This window comes from Doryrhamphus excisus, linkage group LG17 (genome assembly GCF_037039965.1).
Source record: "Doryrhamphus excisus strain RoL-2023G ecotype Guam linkage group LG17, RoL_Dexc_Guam_v1.1, whole genome shotgun sequence".
NCBI lineage: Eukaryota > Metazoa > Chordata > Actinopteri > Syngnathiformes > Syngnathidae > Doryrhamphus > Doryrhamphus excisus.
The window spans coordinates 15,599,504-15,617,248 of NC_136373.1; the positions used below are offsets into that span (position 1 = coordinate 15,599,504).

At 41.7% G+C, this 17,745-nt stretch overlaps 2 protein-coding genes across 7 annotated transcripts in view; both read right to left on the reverse strand.

Moving 5' to 3' along the window:
- Positions 1-33: 33 nt before the first annotated feature.
- Positions 34-7,640, reverse strand: rbm24b (RNA binding motif protein 24b). Its single transcript, XM_058083513.2, has 4 exons — positions 6,929-7,640; positions 6,709-6,832; positions 6,591-6,645; positions 34-1,363 (listed from the first exon to the last, which is right to left on the reverse strand). The coding sequence occupies exons 1-4, from the start codon at positions 7,094-7,096 to the stop codon at positions 1,000-1,002; spliced, it is 711 nt and encodes a 236-aa protein (XP_057939496.2). The 5' UTR covers positions 7,097-7,640; the 3' UTR covers positions 34-999.
- Positions 7,641-9,204: 1,564 nt separating this feature from the next.
- kif13a (kinesin family member 13A) overlaps positions 9,205-17,745 on the reverse strand; it is a 50,912-nt gene continuing 42,371 nt past the window's right edge. For 4 of the 6 annotated variants that reach the window (XM_058083508.2, XM_078797980.1, XM_058083507.2 and 1 more), the window contains 8 exons: positions 17,576-17,728; positions 16,568-16,645; positions 16,434-16,484; positions 16,201-16,282; positions 15,134-15,285; positions 14,632-14,790; positions 12,809-13,859; positions 9,205-11,701 (listed from right to left, as the gene is read on the reverse strand). In XM_058083508.2, coding sequence (XP_057939491.2) covers positions 11,568-11,701; positions 12,809-13,859; positions 14,632-14,790; positions 15,134-15,285; positions 16,201-16,282; positions 16,434-16,484; positions 16,568-16,645; positions 17,576-17,728 — 1,860 coding nt within the window. In that variant the 3' untranslated portion in view covers positions 9,205-11,567. The remainder of the gene's footprint in view (positions 11,702-12,808; positions 13,860-14,631; positions 14,791-15,133; positions 15,286-16,200; positions 16,283-16,433; positions 16,485-16,567; positions 16,646-17,575; positions 17,729-17,745) is intronic. The other 2 variants (XM_078797981.1, XM_078797982.1) reach the window with 2 other exon arrangements.

A 17,745-nucleotide genomic window follows, 5' to 3' on the forward strand; every position in this document is an offset into this window, starting at 1 on the left:
GTCAGAACGATACACTTAACTAAAAAGTTTTGTTTGTACATTTCCTTTTATTTCACATCCTACACGTTTTAGTCATGCATTAGAAAATGCAAAGCAAAATCAACCCTTGCATTTCACATTCAACGTCAGATGCCATCAAACGGTTGGAAAAAAATAACATTCTTTGCTTTATCAAACTGGTAAAGTATAAAAAAAAGGTACATTTAAGAGTCCACAAGACAAATATAATAAAGTTATTGTTAGCTTTCCTCTCGTATTCTTTATACAAATTGTAGCGTTTTCTTTTTAACATCCACAGTATGAACGTTGCAGTGGAACTAACTAAACACACAAACACAAAAAGAAAGGGTTTTTTATTGTAAGCTTCCATAATAATAAATAGTAAATAATTTAAAAAGGCACATTCGGAAAACAAAACAAGATTCACATTTGACTTTTTTTTTTTTTTTTTGCTGAGCTTGCTTTTGAGGCGCATTTAAATGAGGAAGGCCAGTGCTTTACACCCCCCCAGCTTCAGTCTCAATAGTTTGTCTCATTTGCTGTGAAGACATGTTTTTTTTTTTTAACTAGAGAAGGGCTGTAGTCTGCATAGATTCACTGGATACAAATACTGGTCCAAAAACTGTGAAATACTGAAGAAATGCACATGATGCATATTTTGGTATACTAGTAGTAGTCGGGGAAGACACCTCATAAGACATGAATGCACTTTGGGAATATATCATATAGTATACAAAATACACTGAAATCCTGTTTGTAAATATTTTTTTGTGGTGTATAAATATTAAATATTTAACAGTGGGGGAAAAAAAATACTGATGTAATTAAAATAAAATACAGTATTTGCACTTTTGGTGACATTCTTCACTTTTCAAGTTAAAAGCTGGTGCTGAAAACCTTCATTCTCGATTCTTCCGCCTCTTATAGTAACTTCCTGTGACCTGCGTGGCTCCTTTGAGGTAATATATATATATATATATTTATATATATATATATTGTTTACTGCATGCGATCTGTTTGGAGTTGCTGAGGCTGGTACTGGCTGAAGGCTGCAGCGGCGGCACCAGGGGTGGCGGCAGTGGCGAGCGGCTGCTGGACTGTGTAGCCGTAGCCGGCTGTGGTCATGTAGCCCGTCGGCGCCGGGGAAGCCGCGTATGGATACTGTTCGTAGGCGGCGGCAGCTGCGGCGGCGGCGGTGGCCGCCGCGGAGTACTGTGCATACGCTGCTCCGGTGTAGTCAAGGTAGGGCGAGGTGGCGGCGGCTGCGGCAGCTGTTGCCGCCGAGGCGGACGACGGTTGTACGTGAGGGATGACCACACTGGGTTGCACGAAAGCCTGAGGGTAGACATAGTGAGCCGGGATCCTGCGGGACACAAACACACGCTAGGGGTCAAAGGTGATTCACGGCGAGTTTATCCATTTAAGCGAGCAGGCGCCAAAAAATACTTCAATCCAGTCCTCAGAGCACAGCAAATCCATTCATTAACTGAACAACCTGGATAAGAAAAGTTAAAGAAGCAGCACAAACAATTTAAAAAAACACAAACAAAACAAAAGCAACGGAATCTGAAAAAAAAAAAAAAAAAAAAAAACAGCGCCGCGCCAACCGAGATCCATCAGGACAAAATGCCAGCTGACCGCACAACAACACCACAACGTCAAGAAACAAAGTGGACAATTATCGTGTCCACCAAACACTTGTCACGCCAACAGCACACGTACAGGCATGCCCACACATGTTAAGTCCTTCAACACAAAGCAAACCAACTGCAAACAAATCCACTTTTCCACTGTGTCAACTGTGCATGTGACGTCACAGCCTATTTCTAATTCTTTTTATATACTCGACACCGGAATACCCGGAATGTTGTCAGTGGAATTTTAAAGGCATTTTCACATAGGAAACACTGGCAAATGCAAATGATGCGTTCAGAGTCAAACTGTCAAACAATTTCAAGGTAACTTTACGTGAACTCTATAGTCTCTCGCCAATATAGCTTTCGTCACTTATCCCAAATAGGTGCCGATTCTTGTTCGATCATAATTATCTCTGGTGGCATCACACAACACACTGAAGCCAAAGAAAAAGCACACACACAAACACACAAGTCCATATTTTAGATCCTCACCGAACTCAACATTGAAGCTATTGTGTGACTTTGCTGTTTTTTTATAGTACAGTAAGTCCTAGGAGTGTTGTTGTACTCCCATGATACCAGCAGGAGGAGCCAAAGTGTACACTCGAGCCCTTCTTTGAAGTGTTTACGCATTGTTTACTCAATTCGGGACGGAAAACGGTATGCCACCCTCCCGCGTCACTTATTTACGCCTACGTCAAGTACTGTTTACATCTAGTAAAAGCAGTAGTTGGTCCCGCCTGATGCCAGACTTCATTAACGGCTCTCTTTGACCTACAAGATGTTGAACTCCATAGAAGCTTAGAGAATAAATTCGAAAAAAGGACAAAAAAAGGGAGGGAACACCGCTTCGGAAATTTAATTACAGGAATAACTCCCACTGACTCGTCCCAAAAGGTGCATAGTGGAAAAAGTCAACCCAATGAGACGTAAATTATGTGTACCGGAAATGATTCCACATACTTGACACGTGTTTACAACCAAGCTAATCATCGCTACGCAAAATTTCACATCACTGCGAGAAACAAAATGCGTAAACTCGGCTTTAGTCACTCCCAAAAATATATAGAGGAGCAGGTGTGAAGGGGGTTATATCTGTCCCTCATTTGGACATACCACCCCCCACTCCCACACCCACACACACACACACACACACACACACATAAACATACGCATGCCAAGTTGATTGACAAGGGAGGCTGGAGGCAAGGCTATTTTTGCTGCCCTTGTCATGTCCAAAGGACGCGCTGATCTCCTTCTGTAACACATGGCAGGGCGCTCGTCCACTGGAACGACTTTTTGTCTGCGCCGCCCGTCTGTCTCCGTGACCTCCCCGAATTGCTCTCAGATAGGAAGCGGAGCACAGAATGTCGGCAAATGATCACGTCGCTGTCCTGTGTCATACAATGTCGATAGATTAGGTCAAATGTGGCTATTTGTTTTATTATGTAAGCAGAATGGGGTTGCAATACCTAATAATTACTGTAGCTCAGGGGTCTCAAACACGCGGCTCGCGGGCACTAGTTTGAGGCCCCCGCCTTGATATGAAAGTTTAATGTTGGTGCGGCCCGCGCAAGTTTGATATGGATGCTGTATGGTATCATGTACCCAGAAAAAATTATCACATTTGATTAATGTTCATGTTAAAGGTTAAATAACTGTTAATAGTTATCCTCCCTATCTGTGTGGAAGTGGTAAGTTTTTGGCTATGTAAGTTTAAAGAAAATAACTTGAAGGCTACCGTTTAGGTCGCTAGCTCTCTAGTTTGCGAGTTAGCATGTGTCACAAAACCCTGCAGTTGCGCAATATGTTGTAAATAAAAAAAAAAAGAGTATAAATGTGACTATAGTCGTGTTTTGTCATGTCTACAGGGCTCTAATAATGTTTTGTTAATTTGTCTATCCTTGAACATTGGTATCAAAGTCAAGGCTCGGGGGCTAGATCTGTCTAGATGTGGCCCACTGGAAATAACGTATGTGCAAAAAGACACAATTTCTTTACATTTTTAACAAACTTTGATGTGGCGCATGATGAAATTCAACACCCCGTCCTATAATAATGTTACTTTATGATTCCTACACCTATTAGATACTGTATGTACACTCTAATACACTCCAAAATATGTTTTCTTTTACATTATAAAGAGCTCTCTGGACGCTAGCACCCCTATATTTACCTTTACACTATTTGTTTGTTTCTATTCGGGATGTTTAAGATAGACACCTTTTGTTCCGGCAATCAAATCTGGTGCTTGTGTGTCTCACCGCATATTGATTTATATGAATTATCACACAACGACTATATCATAAAATATGTCAGTCTCATCATATTGTGTTGCTATCCCTATTAGACATGTATAGACTAATATGATTACTACACAATCGCTGTATATTGATCGGTATCGCTACATATTGTTTCATATTTATACTCGATTATTCGTGACACCATCGATACCTCAGGCATTTACTCATATGATTAATGGCTTTATGACAGTAGTATCATTTTTGTGGTCGAAACATTGTAATATCGTATCATGTGTGATTCTGATTCCCAATATTCGAGATGTATTATAATTTGCCACACAGCTATTGTATTGGGGAAGATGGATAGCGGCACGTGAGTATTTAAAATACAGTACTTTTTTAGCCATGTTGTTTTAGTTTTAAAGCAATTCAAATATGAGCTATGCGCTTTCCTAAATGGACATTTTTTCCAAGCGCAGAGCTAAATAAAGGTGCTTTGTAAGCGAGCGGGATGCATGGTAATCCGCAGCATGGAACCCAAAGGCTTCCACCTGTTGAGCGCCAGCTGAGCGCCAATGCCTGCGCTATGCATTATTAACAGCGCTGCTCCCATTTTCCATCTGAAATTGAGAGGCCACAGAGATCATTGTAGCGGACAGCTGCTGCCTAACAGGCAGATCTCATGTCTGAACATTTGTCCGTCGAGGCCCCGAGTTGCTTGAAGTTATTTTAAAGGCTTTACAATGGAGTTGGAAGCAATGGGTTAATTGAAAGAAAAAAACTCCCACATGCAGGCCAAGTGTTTGTTTTGTTGCAGGGGATCCAATTAGTTTTTTTTTTTTTACAACAAAACATGATCACCTTGAGGTTAACTTAAAAACAGACGGGGGAGGAATGAACAAAGCACAAATTTCAAATAATCCCATTGTAGAGTTAAACCTTCCCTACCAAAAATCCACTCCCCCGGCCCCAAATAGAAGTAGAAATCAGCACACAAGTTAAGCCGAACACCACATCATACTAAAAAAAAAACAAAAAACAAGCACACACCAATCTATGTGCTATGAAAACCAACAACAACAAATAAAACAATAAATAAAAAAAGACACCCATGCATCTAGTCACCATTTCTGCTCGTTTGTGTATGCCACAGTTTACAGGTAACATTTCTGCCCAATGCAGCTATTCCGAAAACCATCTGCTATTTTAACCGTTACCCAGCCTGTCGGATCAGAGAGAGACACAGACAAACATCAAGTCAATCCGGCAGTTGGCTAAGGGAGAGGAAGGAAGGGGGGGTGAGGGACACATGTTCAATTCCGTCACAGTCGCTCATCAGTTCTCATTCAGCAGGTGGTGTACACCAGGGGTCCCCAACCAGCCCAACATTGTTGTGTTTCTGTAAATTCAAACTAAGGCAAATTCAACGTATAGAAATAATAGTTTTGATTATTGACGCGGACGTCGCAGTTGGACTGAAAAAGTTACAGTGCGCCTTTTTCCCCCGTTTTCTTGTTTAATTGTATTTTTGCTAAAAACAATTCAGTATGTCAACAAGCATTATCTACGATGCCAATGTGAATAAATGGGAGACAAGAAAGCTAAACTACAACAGGAGTACTACTACTATGAAGTCCATTATTCCATATATATATATATTTTAAGCCAATATTACGGTAACCTAAACAAAAAGCAAAAATTGATGGCGCTATCTTCAGGGGGAAAAAAATGCAGCAGAAGATGGGGTGCCTTCTCACAATTTTCATTTTCCAGCAAGAAGATGCTTTGACAAATCTACACTGAGTGAGTACAATACTGGATACTGTGTTTTCATGTGTACAACCGAATTTAAAAATTGTTACGTAACTGTAAGAGGAATATTACAAGGTTTACAGTTTTAAAAATGGCTATTGTTTTTATGGATTGCACCCAAAAACAACATTGAAGATGTTATTTCAATTAAAGTATTTATTCTATTATTATTTATTTTTTATTTTTCATTCATTCATTTTCTACCGCTTTTTCCTCACCAGAGTCTCTGGAGCCTATCCCAGCTGTCTTCGGGCGAGAGGCGGGGTACACCCTGGACTAGTCGCCAGCCAATCACAGGGCACATATAGACAAACAACCATTCACACTCACATTCATACCTATGGACAATTTGGAGTCGCTAATTAACCTAGCATGTTTTTAGTTTTATTTATTTATTTTTCATTCATTCATTTTCTACCGCTTTTCCTCACGAGGGTCGCGGGGGGTGCTGGAGCCTATCCCAGCTGTCTTCGGGCGAGAGGCGGGGTACACCCTGGACTGGTGGCCAGCCAATCACAGGGCACATATAGACAAACAACCATTCACACTCACATTCATACCTATGGACAATTTGGAGTCGCCAATTAACTTAGCATGTTTTTAGTTTTATTTATTTATTTTTATTTACCAAAAACAGACAAAAAAAGCTGTGCCTGATACTCACACTCATTTACTCTGTAGAAAACAAACTCCGGGCACCAAAAGTGAGCCAGTATTCATTTTTTACAGCGTCCTAATTTGGTGTTGTTGTTGTTTTTGCTTAGATCGGTGCAAAGTATGAGTTCTGAAGCAAATGTCGGAGGCTTAACGTGGGCTCAAAAAGGTTGGGGACCACTGATTATCGACAATTTGAAGAAAAGATAATAAAGAGTTTTTTTTAGGAGATACTGCAACATACCCATACGGCCTTTGAATGAATGCTGGGTGGATCTGAGGCACGCCAAATGCAAAGCCTAGAAAAGTAGAGATGTTGTTGATGAAATGCTATACATTGTTCCACAATCAGCATCACTTACCTGGCTGTATGACCCTGGGCTTGGCTCCAAGGTAGGCCAGGTTCACATTGGCTTTCCTGCCATCGATAATGGGGTTGGGGTCTTTGCAGGCTCGGTCAGCAGAGGCCCGGTCTGCCATAGTCACCTAGCATAAAACCACAAATAGAAATGAATACTGGGACTAACCACAAGGAACCACAACATAAACACAGTATTATTTTTCCGAGGAAACAACACTCACAAATCCATAACCCCTGGACTTCCCAGTCTGGCGGTCTGTGATGACCACAGCCTCCTCGATGTCCCCAAACACCTCAAAGTACTTCCTGAGACTCGAATCCGTGGTATGGTAAGGCAGACCTCCCACGAAGATCTTAGTGAAAGTGGTGTCTTTCTGTGCTGAATGCATCTTCTTGCTGTGGACTTTTTTTTTTCTTGTAAAAAAAAATAAAAAATAAAGTCTTTGGTAGCTCAGATGAGGTGAAGAAACGTCTGAGTTGAATGACTATGTGAGTGTGAGTGTGTCTCGGACAGGACAAGCAAGTCCCCCGGCAACGCCGTGGAGCTAGCAAAACAGCAGTAGGAGGAGGAGGAGGAGAAAAAGGAGGAGTAGGAGGACACCTGTTAGTTTGTTGCCCACTTGTCAAGAGTGTCAGACACTAATATCTCCACCCAGGTAGCGACCATCTTAGAACTGTCTCACAACAGCCCAAAAAAAAATCCTCCAAAACTACGAAAAAAAAATGTCTGTCAAATATCCAACTCAACTTGTCGTCAGTTACATTGTGTTTTGTTTTGTTTTAATTAGAGTCGCGGTCAAGGCGGGCCTGTGCGCGCGGCGCCCTCTGCTGGCCGGAGGTGGCCGAACACAGAGGCGTTTAGTGACACATGCATGCGCCCTGTTGAGCTCTGCTTCGGAGGCAAAACGTGTGCGCGCACGTAAGCTTTCATTTACTGCTGCCGGGCACGTAGATATGACGTATAAGGATTGTTAAGAGTGGTAAAAAGCAGTTACACGAAACACACACATGGCGGACGTATACACACACACACACACACACTGGCCACAATATTAGGCACACCTACAAAATGTACATGATACTCGTTTGTAGCGGTATCGAGGAATTTATCACATTGTGGAATAAAATTCCTCAAAAATGAGCATAATCTTAACAAAGGCGGAACTCCTGACCCAGCTTGTTAGTGCGAGTGTACCTAATATTGTGACTGGTGAGTGACCCCCCCCCCCCCTCCCCAATAGAAATGTGACTCGAACCCTCTCCTGGTGCAGAATGAACAGCTGTCACACACACACACACACACGTTGGACACACTCCAGTCTCAAAAGTATTTTTCTTACACTTAAATATGGATTTTGTAATGTTGAATAAATAAGAACTGCTTCGTCCTACTTATTTTCGGACATTGAACTATCCAGGTATACAATGTGATGTAAACCACGACTAACTCGACTTGGGGTTAATGCTATTTCATAAGCAATGTATACTATTTAGATCATATATTTAAAGTATTTTCTGTAAGTTTTACTGCTTTGTAGTATATTTGATTCATATTGACGCTTTAATAGCTTGTTCAGAAAAGTTTCTATGAAAACATTCATTAGCATTTCTGCAGCTAATGTCATATAAATGAGTATTACACTTCCAGTAGGGATACTTATCGGTAATAGTGGTTAAATTTAGATTTACAGAAGCTACAAATACAGCTGGATCATATTTTATGTGTGTTGAGTGTGTATGTATTTCACTGTGAAAAGTCACAGTGGGTAAAGCACAGGTGTGCACAATAAAAAGAAACCCACAAATAGAACAGTTATTGTTAATGTTAGGGGTGACACCTGTGCTTTTCCTATTATGAGTGATATGATGTGCTGTTAAAACACACACACACGCTACACACATGCATGACCTCTTAAGTCCTCTACGGCAGCTGTGTGTAAAAATCAAACATGCAAACACGTTTGCTTGTTTCGGCAGTGGTAAAGCGAAAGATTATGCCTCTTTTCAATTCCACTTTGAGAGAAAAGCCACAACAGGATGTCAAACCAGGGATGTTCAATTGGTCTGCGGGCCACAGTTCCACCAAGGTCAGAACCTTTTATTTTCCATGTGTGTAATTAACCTCAATAAATAGCTAATATAGAATAGTCTTACAATAAAACAAGTAATATGTCAAAGATCTTCTACGTGACAGGAGCGCTGTGCTGTTTTGCAGGATCTACAGCCAAAAGAATAGTCCGAGATCCTCTTTCTGACCCATGAGAACTCCTTTTGGTGTTTACTTGTCAGGTGTCGCCACAGCCAGTCAATCGCATGATTCGTTTTTCCCTCCCTGACACCAAGGAATCAAACCCACCTCCTCTGTCATGAGAGGCAAGAAGCCACCGGAGATTCAAGGATCCTCTGTTCTGCAAAAATTGAATAAAAATAACAAACTTCACCATTTGCATTTTGTGGTACTTGCAGTATAGAACAAAAAAAAAGTCAACACCGAAGCTTGATTGTAAATGTTCTATTCTAGAACATTCTTGTACCAAACAGCGATACACCATAAATACAAAATCTGTACATTTATAACAGCGTAAATACTATTTTCAAAAACCTGTATTTACATCTCCATATAAGGGAGAGCAGCTTTGACCTTTAACGAATGTAAGATCGTGTTTTTTTTTCATTTTTACATACATACATACAATATATGTATTTATACGTCATTATTTCTAGTCCACAGTTCACCACATGTTCATAGAGCGTTGTTTCTGTGTCACATGACACTCTTCATCACACAGTCATTTGATCCTAAACAGGACACATAATGCATTATTGAGTACCTGCTAACATGTGGTGTGACGTATCAGTCAGCATATAAAATTCACATGGACGGTCAATGGAAATAAAAACACATAAGTCAGTGGCATTATGAACAGCCATTAATAAAACACACACACATCAACAGGTACACACTTTTTTAAAAGATAACATGTCCGCCTTTATGGAAGCAGGTAAATAAGGCATTGCTCACACAGCCTGGAAAATTGTAATTCCAAAAGAGAAAGCTGTTATCATACGGAAGACCGTCTCTGAGGATCCTTTTCCAGTGCAAGCGTTCCAGCAGCACCACTTTCATGCTGGATATTTTTTTTTTTGGTGGGGGGGGGGGAATCCACGGCGTTACAGTACTTCAACAACAGGACAGTCACAGAAAAGTGAAGGCAATACAGGTTTTGAGGATATGTGGGATTATTCCATATAGATGGGATTATTCCATATAGAGACATGGCACTGAGGTTAAACACATATAAACAATGTACTCCCCCGTGTCGAAAAAAAAACAGTACAGCATTGACCCCAATATAAGGCCGTATTAAAAAAAAAAATTATACATGCAGAGGTTTTTCTTCCTGTCACTCACACCACCCACAGGAAAAAAAGTGTCTTAAAAATTGTTAGACAACAGCGTAGTTCTGATTCTAATGCTGTCTACGTAACACGCTTGATACGCACCTGGTCTGCCAGAGAATAAGAACATGTAGCAGGAGGGATCGGCAACTTTGTCACTACATATATTTCGAGAGCAGTTTATGTTGCACTCGGAGGATTTATTAAACCCCGGCAGTCTTTTGTATCTCATAACACATACAGTAACTGTGTTGTGTTCAAGGGACCACCGAACAAAGTGCGAAATCTTAATGTTTGACAAAAAAACATTAAGAAAAGAAACCAATATATACATTAAATGGCTCTTCTCAACGAGCAGCGGGTCCTCCTGTAGTCGTGTCCACCATTGCAAAGTCATCACAGGTGACTGTCTTGTTTGTAACGTTAAAAATAAAATAAAATAAGAAGCCAGAGCCAAAAAAAAAACTACTCACTTTCTGTTATTCCTCTCTTCTAAAGCGTCCATTAGACGTCATTATGCACCGACTCACCACTGAAGTCCTGTCAGAAACACTGACGTCTTATATTCAGGTCAATACGGAACTTAAAACAAAGGTTGAAATACTATTTTCAGGAAAATTTAGTGGAATTTATGTGTAATTAAGTCGAATCCAAAGATTCAAATCAAGGAAGTTGTGCAAAATGACAAATACGTCTATTAATTTTTAGCATCATTTGGTTAAAACAACATTTTAATGTTTAATTTCTACCCTGCATTTTTGTATTCTGTTCTTTTTCCTCACGAGAGTCGCTGGAGCCTATCCCAGCTGTCTTCGGGCAAGAGGCGGGGTACACCCTGGACTGGTCGCCAGCCAATCACAGGGCACATATAGACAAACAACCATTCACACTCACATTCATACCTATGGACAATTTGGAGTCGCTAATTAACCTAGCATGTTTTTTGGAATGTGGGAGGAAACCGGAGTACCCGGAAAAAACCCACGCATGCACGGGGAGAACATGCAAACTCCACACAAATATGGCCGAGGGTGGAATTGAACCCTGGTTTCCTAGCTGTGAGGTCTGCGCGCTAACCACTCAACCGCCGTGACGCCACTGTATTCTGTTCTTGTTCAATTAATTGCCATAAATTCCTATTAATTTCCATGAAATTCCTTCCCCCCCCCCCCCCCCATTGCAACCCTTCTAACAGCAGATATGAAACTCTTTGGTTGCCCCTGATATATCACATATTGATGAAAAAATATCAATGCTTATTATTAACAGTAGTACATTCTTCATCTTCATATCCCAGATGAATCATCATATGAGCCTCGGGGAATAATGAACGGAAATAGAAAAATAGGATACTTGGAAGTGGCGATAATATTCCCACACTCCAAAGTCATCAACATATGAAAAAAGTATGTGCATGAAGAGCATGTGCATATTCAGTGATTAGATTGTAGCTTCGTTATCTTATCTGATGAGTGTGGCCGCTTCTGTGTCCATGGAAGGCGGGCCTCTTGCGAGACGAGACGGTTTCACAAACACGCCGTGACCTGGCGGGCATCGAAAGTACACCCTCCCCTGGACTGTACCATTGTGCTTACCTGAGGAAGGGTTAAACAATTAGTATTTTGAATAAAATACTAAAAATACTTACATGAACACCTCTAAATGTGTCTTACTGTAATATTTAGGTAGTACTATGCTTCAATTCAATCCCAGACATTTTTCAAAAGCGGCCATTTTTACTGATCTTTCAAGGCACACTGAATTGCGTTCTATGGCTATATAAACACGGAACCTACCAAAAGAAAAACTTCATCACAAGTAATTTTGTTTGAGATTTTCATAATAAAATTTGTGCCTTGGCTAAAAAAAAAAAAAGTTTTTCAGAGCTTTTCTTCCAGTCACTCTCACACACAAGTACACACTGAATTGCGTTCTATGGCTATATAAACACGGAACCTACCTAAAGAAAAATTGGACTCCCGTCTTTCATCACAAGTAATTTTGTTAGAGATTTTCATAATAAAATTTGTGCCTTGGCTCAAAATTTTTTTTTTTCAGAGCTTTTCTTCCAGTCACTCTCACACACAAGTACACCCTCCCCTGGACTGTACCATTGTGCTTACCTGAGGAAGGGTTAAACAATTAGTATTTTATTTTATTAACATGGAACCTACCAAAAGAAAAACTGGACTCCCGTCTTTCATCACAAGTAGTTTTGTTTGAGATTTTCATAATAAAATTTGTGCCTTGGCTAAAAAAAAAAAAAGTTTTTCAGAGCTTTTCTTCCAGTCACTCTCACACACAAGTACACACTGAATTGCGTTCTATGGCTATATAAACACGGAACCTACCTAAAAAAAATTGGACTCCCGTCTTTCATCACAAGTAATTTTGTTAGAGATTTTCATAATAAAATTTGTGCCTTGTCTCAAAAAAATTTTTTTCAGAGCTTTTCTTCCAGTGACTCTCACACACAAGTACACCCTCCCCTGGACTGTACCATTGTGCTTACCTGAGGAAGGGTTAAAAAATTAGTATTTTATTTTATAAACATGGAACCTACCAAAAGAAAAACTGTATTTTCATGAGTCAAGATTTTCATAATAAAATTTGTGCCTTTTTTTCAGAGCTTTTCTTCCAGTCACTCTCACACACACACACACACACACACACCATATTTTGTTTAGTTTGACTTAACTTACCCACTGCCAGGTCCAGTTTCACACCAACCCAGATCCCCTTAGCGAACTCCACCCCTCCGACATAGTGGACCGTTCCTCGTCTCTTCCCGACCCACACCATCTCCCCGGGCGCCATCCAATCGGGAAGCTGGGCGACGGGTGTGCTCTCATCCCCGCTGGAGTCCCCGGAGGGCTCCGTGCTGCTGGGGTTCGGGCTGGGACATGGGCTCCCGTGAGGGGGCACGTCTCCTTGCGCTGGCTCCCGGACCAGGGGGTCTCCTCCTGTGAGGGTTTGGACTTTGGACAAAGTTGTGCCACCGGGTGGTGATGCTGATGCTGGAGGAGGAAGTGATGCACAGGTTGGAGACGGGGTGATGGCCGGAGGTGTGACTGAGGCGCAAACTACAGTGGTGTTACTTGCAACAGAATGTTTGTGTGCAGCAGCCGAGGCGTCGTCGGAACTGCTGATAATACCAGCAACATCAAAAGAGTCTGGCTTATTCCGTTTTGTGCAGATCTCATCAGCGTCCTGCTGCCATCCTTCTGTGAAATGGTCCAAATCCTCTTCTGTGATCGTATCATCAGCTCCTTTAAAGTCGGTGAACTCCTGGCTACAACTGAGGACACAGTTTTGAGGGAACGTTTTCTGCTTCCCACATGGAACGCTGATAGGTAAAGAAGCAGGGGGAGTGACAGGAAGTGGCTCTTCACTACCGGGGGTAGTAACACCTTTCATTTGTGCGGAACCCCTTCCGGAAGAACATCCTAGGGGGTCATGGGAATCTCTGGAAGCGCAGCTGAGATGATCCGAGCTCTCGCTGGAAGTGAAAGGCATGTCGGACAGCGTAGCGTTCGAGGCGCTGTGGGAAAAGTAACCGCTGGTGCAGCTGCTCGTGGTGGGGCTGCGAGACACCTCTCTCCTCTCCTTGAAATCAACGCGGCTCTCCAGAGTGGCGTTGTAGATGTCGAAGTTTGCAAAGTCCTCTGGGATGAACGCCTGGAAGTGGTCTTGAGGGCCCCGGTCCAGATTGAGAGTCATGTCCACATCAGTCTCCTCCTCATCGGACTCATGCTGTTTAAAAACAAGCAAGCATCAGACAACGCTACCTGTAACTGTCAATGGCGGCCATTAATTGATGCGATCATGTCACATGAATTTGTGTTTTGTGCTCATTTCAGAATTGGTGTGAACCCATTCTGGTTTTAGTTAGGAATTCTCAGATTTGAATCAGGCCTTGACCGTATGTAATGGTAATGATAATGGTATTATTTCATTTGAACATGCATCAGATTACAATTGAATGCATCACATAATCAGTTCACAGTTCCACATGTCCAAAAGGAGTAGGAAGAAGCAAAGCTTATTAAATCCTACCCCTCCATCTGGTACTTTTACAATCAGTAACTGTTACATTTGTTCACTTCCTGCTTTCCTACCCCTCCATCTGGTACTTTTACAATTAGTAACTGTTACATTTGTTCACTTCCTGCTTTCCTACCCCTCCATCTAGTACTTTTACAATCAGTAACTGTTACATTTGTTCACTTCCTGCTTTCCTAATATAGTTTAAGTAAAAAAAATATAAAAAAATATATATATTTTTTCTAAAAAAAATATATAAATAATAATAAAAAATAAATAATATATATATATATAAATAATAAAAAAAATATATAAAATAAAAACATAAAAAAATATATTTTTTTGACATTAGTCAAACCAACCAGACCTGAGGTGTCAAGCGTGTCCAAGCGCGATACAGATTTCCCGGTATGATTTCACCCCGCCGTGACAATTTGTGCCGTTACTTCCCGTGAGAGCCAACGTGTGTGTAGCAACTTACAGCACCGCGTGGCAGTGTGTGGCTGAGCTGTCTGCAGGCGGGGGTGGAGGTGGAGGTGAGGGTGGTAGGCTTGCAGTGGCCCTCGCTGCCTGCCCTGGGTCTGCGCCAGGGGCAGGGAGGGGGGAGCAGTGCAGGGCTGTCCACACATGAGCGCATGCTCTGCGGATGGGGTCAGAACAACAGCACAAACTTCACACTCACGCACACGCATACGATACATGCATGCATGCATGTTGGGCAGGTTACACAGTTAGTTAGTTGGCATGCTTTTTGCAATGTTAGTTCGGCAATGATGTATGTATATTATTTCATGGAAGCAATATGTCTGTTCTCTGTTTTGGCTATGCATGGTTGTGGACAACCAACAGTGCACTCTTGACAAAACATGTTTGTCAACACGCACATTTACAATGTTGTGGAAACGTTTGTTGAGATGATGAGTGACACAACACAAGGAATGATGAGCACATTTAAGTTATATATTTCAATTGTTCTTTCTTGCCTCTTGTCCCAGCAACGGACGCGCCTCCAGGACTTTCTTCACCTTGTTCTCCTCCTTAACAGGCAGCAGGGACTTGAGGAACTTGGACGGCTGAGGGGACAGAAGCTTGAAGGGACTCGAGTTGAAGAACGTCGGACTCTCTGGAAGCAAACCTGTGCGGAGATGATATCAAGTTCCCTATTATGTAATATTCATTCATTTTCTACCCGCTGGAGCCTATCCCAGCTGTCTTCGTGGCGAGAGGTGGGGTACACCCTGGACTGGTAGAAAGCCAATCACAAGGCACATATAGACAAACAACCATTCACACTCACATTCATACCTATGGACAATTTGGAGTCGCTAATTAACCTAGCATGTTTTTGGAATGTGGGAGGAAATCGGAGTACCCGGAAAAAACACACACATGTACCCGGAGAACATGCAAACTCCACACAGAGATAGCCAAGGGTGGAATTGAACCTGCGGCTATTATGCAATATTGATATTTTAATTATATAACAGTAGAATGTATCCATGGAGGGCCACACAGTCAGGAGATCGTAAAGACCTGGGTTCGAATCTCAGCTTGGACATCTCTGTGTGGAGTTTGCATGTTCTCCTCATGCGTGTGTGTGTGTGTTTTTTCCGGGTACTCCGGTTTCCTCCAACATTCCAAAAACATATTCATTATCCATAGGTATGAATGTGAGTGTGAATGGTTGTTTGTCTATATGTGTCCTGTGATTGGCTGGCGACCAGTCCAGGGTGTACCCCGCCTCTCGCCCTAAGACACCTGGGATAGGCTCCAGCATGAGGATAAGGAATGTATCCATGTAGCCTCCTCATGAGCACCAAACTTGAGAAAAATCTGTAATTTCCCTCGCTTCTTTACTTCACTTTTGAGAGATAAGACGCTTAAATGTTTACTTCTTATGGACATGATACGCCTCTGCCCAGGCTGTCCCACTTAGATAAGCCCACTCCATGTAAACCCACCCACCACCTCACCAAAGAGACTTATTTTAAAATAGTATTTAGAAAAAAACACCTAATGGAAATACAGTATATTCTCTGGAGCTATTTACCTGGACCCTCTTTGTTCTTCACTGGTGTGCTGCAGAGAGAGCCATCCTGAGGATTGCAGCTGTCAACGTGATCACAGTGGTCCTGGACATCAAACACACACACAGCTCATATTAGCTCATATTGAGTATATTCATATATTCATTTAATCATATTCAGTTGCTAACATGAAATATGAACAGCTTTCCTCTCTCTGGGTTTATAAACACACAGCTTTAAAGCATGCCTCACATACCTTGCAGTCTTCATCCTCACAACCCGTCAGGTCTGTTTTACTGCAGGACGACTACGGAAAACAGGAAGTGTTATTTTTATTTTTTTTTTTACACATCTCAGAACTATTTCTATAATTCCATTTATATTCCATACATTTTGTACATTTGGTGTACTGATGCTTCTTCTGAGATGTCGTCCTTTTGCAGCCAGTGCTTCCTTTACTGTCACGGCCTGTACAGAAAAACATATATTCATGCTTTTAGATTCATTATTTAAGAAAAAATAATTTACTGACCTCCAATTAATCTGTGATTTCATATACAAAATAATCATTACAGTAATCACTTGTTTTTTGTGGTTAATTGGTTCCAATGTGAGTGTGAATGGTTGTTTGTCTATATGTGCCCTGTGATTGGTTGGCCAGTCCAGGGTGTACCCCGCCTCTCGCTTGAAGACAGCTGGGATAGGCTCCAGCACCCCCGTGAGGAAAAGCGGTAGAAAATGAATGAATGAATGATTACAGTAATCACTTGTTTTTGGTGGTTAATTTGTTCTAATGTGAGTGTGAATGGTTGTTTGTCTATATGTGCCCTGTGATTGGCTGGCCACCAGTCCAGGGTGTACCCCGCCTCTCGCTTTGAAGACAGCTGGGATAGGCTCCAGCACCCCCCGCGACCCTTGTGAGGATAAGCAGTAGAAAATGAACGAATGAATGGTTCCATACCCGACTGTGATAAATCAAAAAGCTTTCTAGATCTTCCAGATTCTGCACCTCTGTGTGCACAATTTCCATGGATTTCCTGCTTCTGACCCAAACGGTCTGTTCGATTTATTCCACCCACGGCCCGCCTCCATTCACATCCACTATGCTGTGATTGGTCACAGTCCCAAGCACTCCCAGGGACTTCCGGACACGTATAGGTCCATGTTTACTGAGTGCTAACAATCTGCAGCCCATATAAGGAAGTCTGGATCACAGGTGTTTGAAACTGAGCGTTTAACCGGCATCGTTGAACATGAGAATACAAAAAATTAAAATAAAATAAAATAAATAAATAAATCACATGAGAATACAGAATTCTAACAACGTTAATAGCTCAGAACAGTCGAAAAAGCACAATACGTCCCTTTCAACGACATGTACTTGTACTTGTACGGTACCTGTCGTAGCCTCTCTAAACTGACAATGTTCTCCACTTGCAGGACTCCCCGAGTGTATTTCTCGATGTAGGTTTCTCCGTCCTGAGTCTCCTCACTGTCGGCACGAGCCGCCATGAGTGCCAAAGTCTCTCTTTCTTCCGGCTCCTCTGAGGCCTGACATTAGAGGGCAT

Coding starts and splice junctions, on each gene's coding strand:
- rbm24b (XM_058083513.2), bottom strand. CDS start 7,096: ATGCATTCAGCACAGAAAGACACCACTTTCACTAAGATCTTCGTGGGA. Junction 6,833..6,928: donor AGTCCAGGGGTTATGGATTT/GTGAGTGTTGTT, acceptor GTTTTATGCTAG/GTGACTATGGCAGACCGGGC. Junction 6,646..6,708: donor GCCCAGGGTCATACAGCCAG/GTAAGTGATGCT, acceptor CTACTTTTCTAG/GCTTTGCATTTGGCGTGCCT.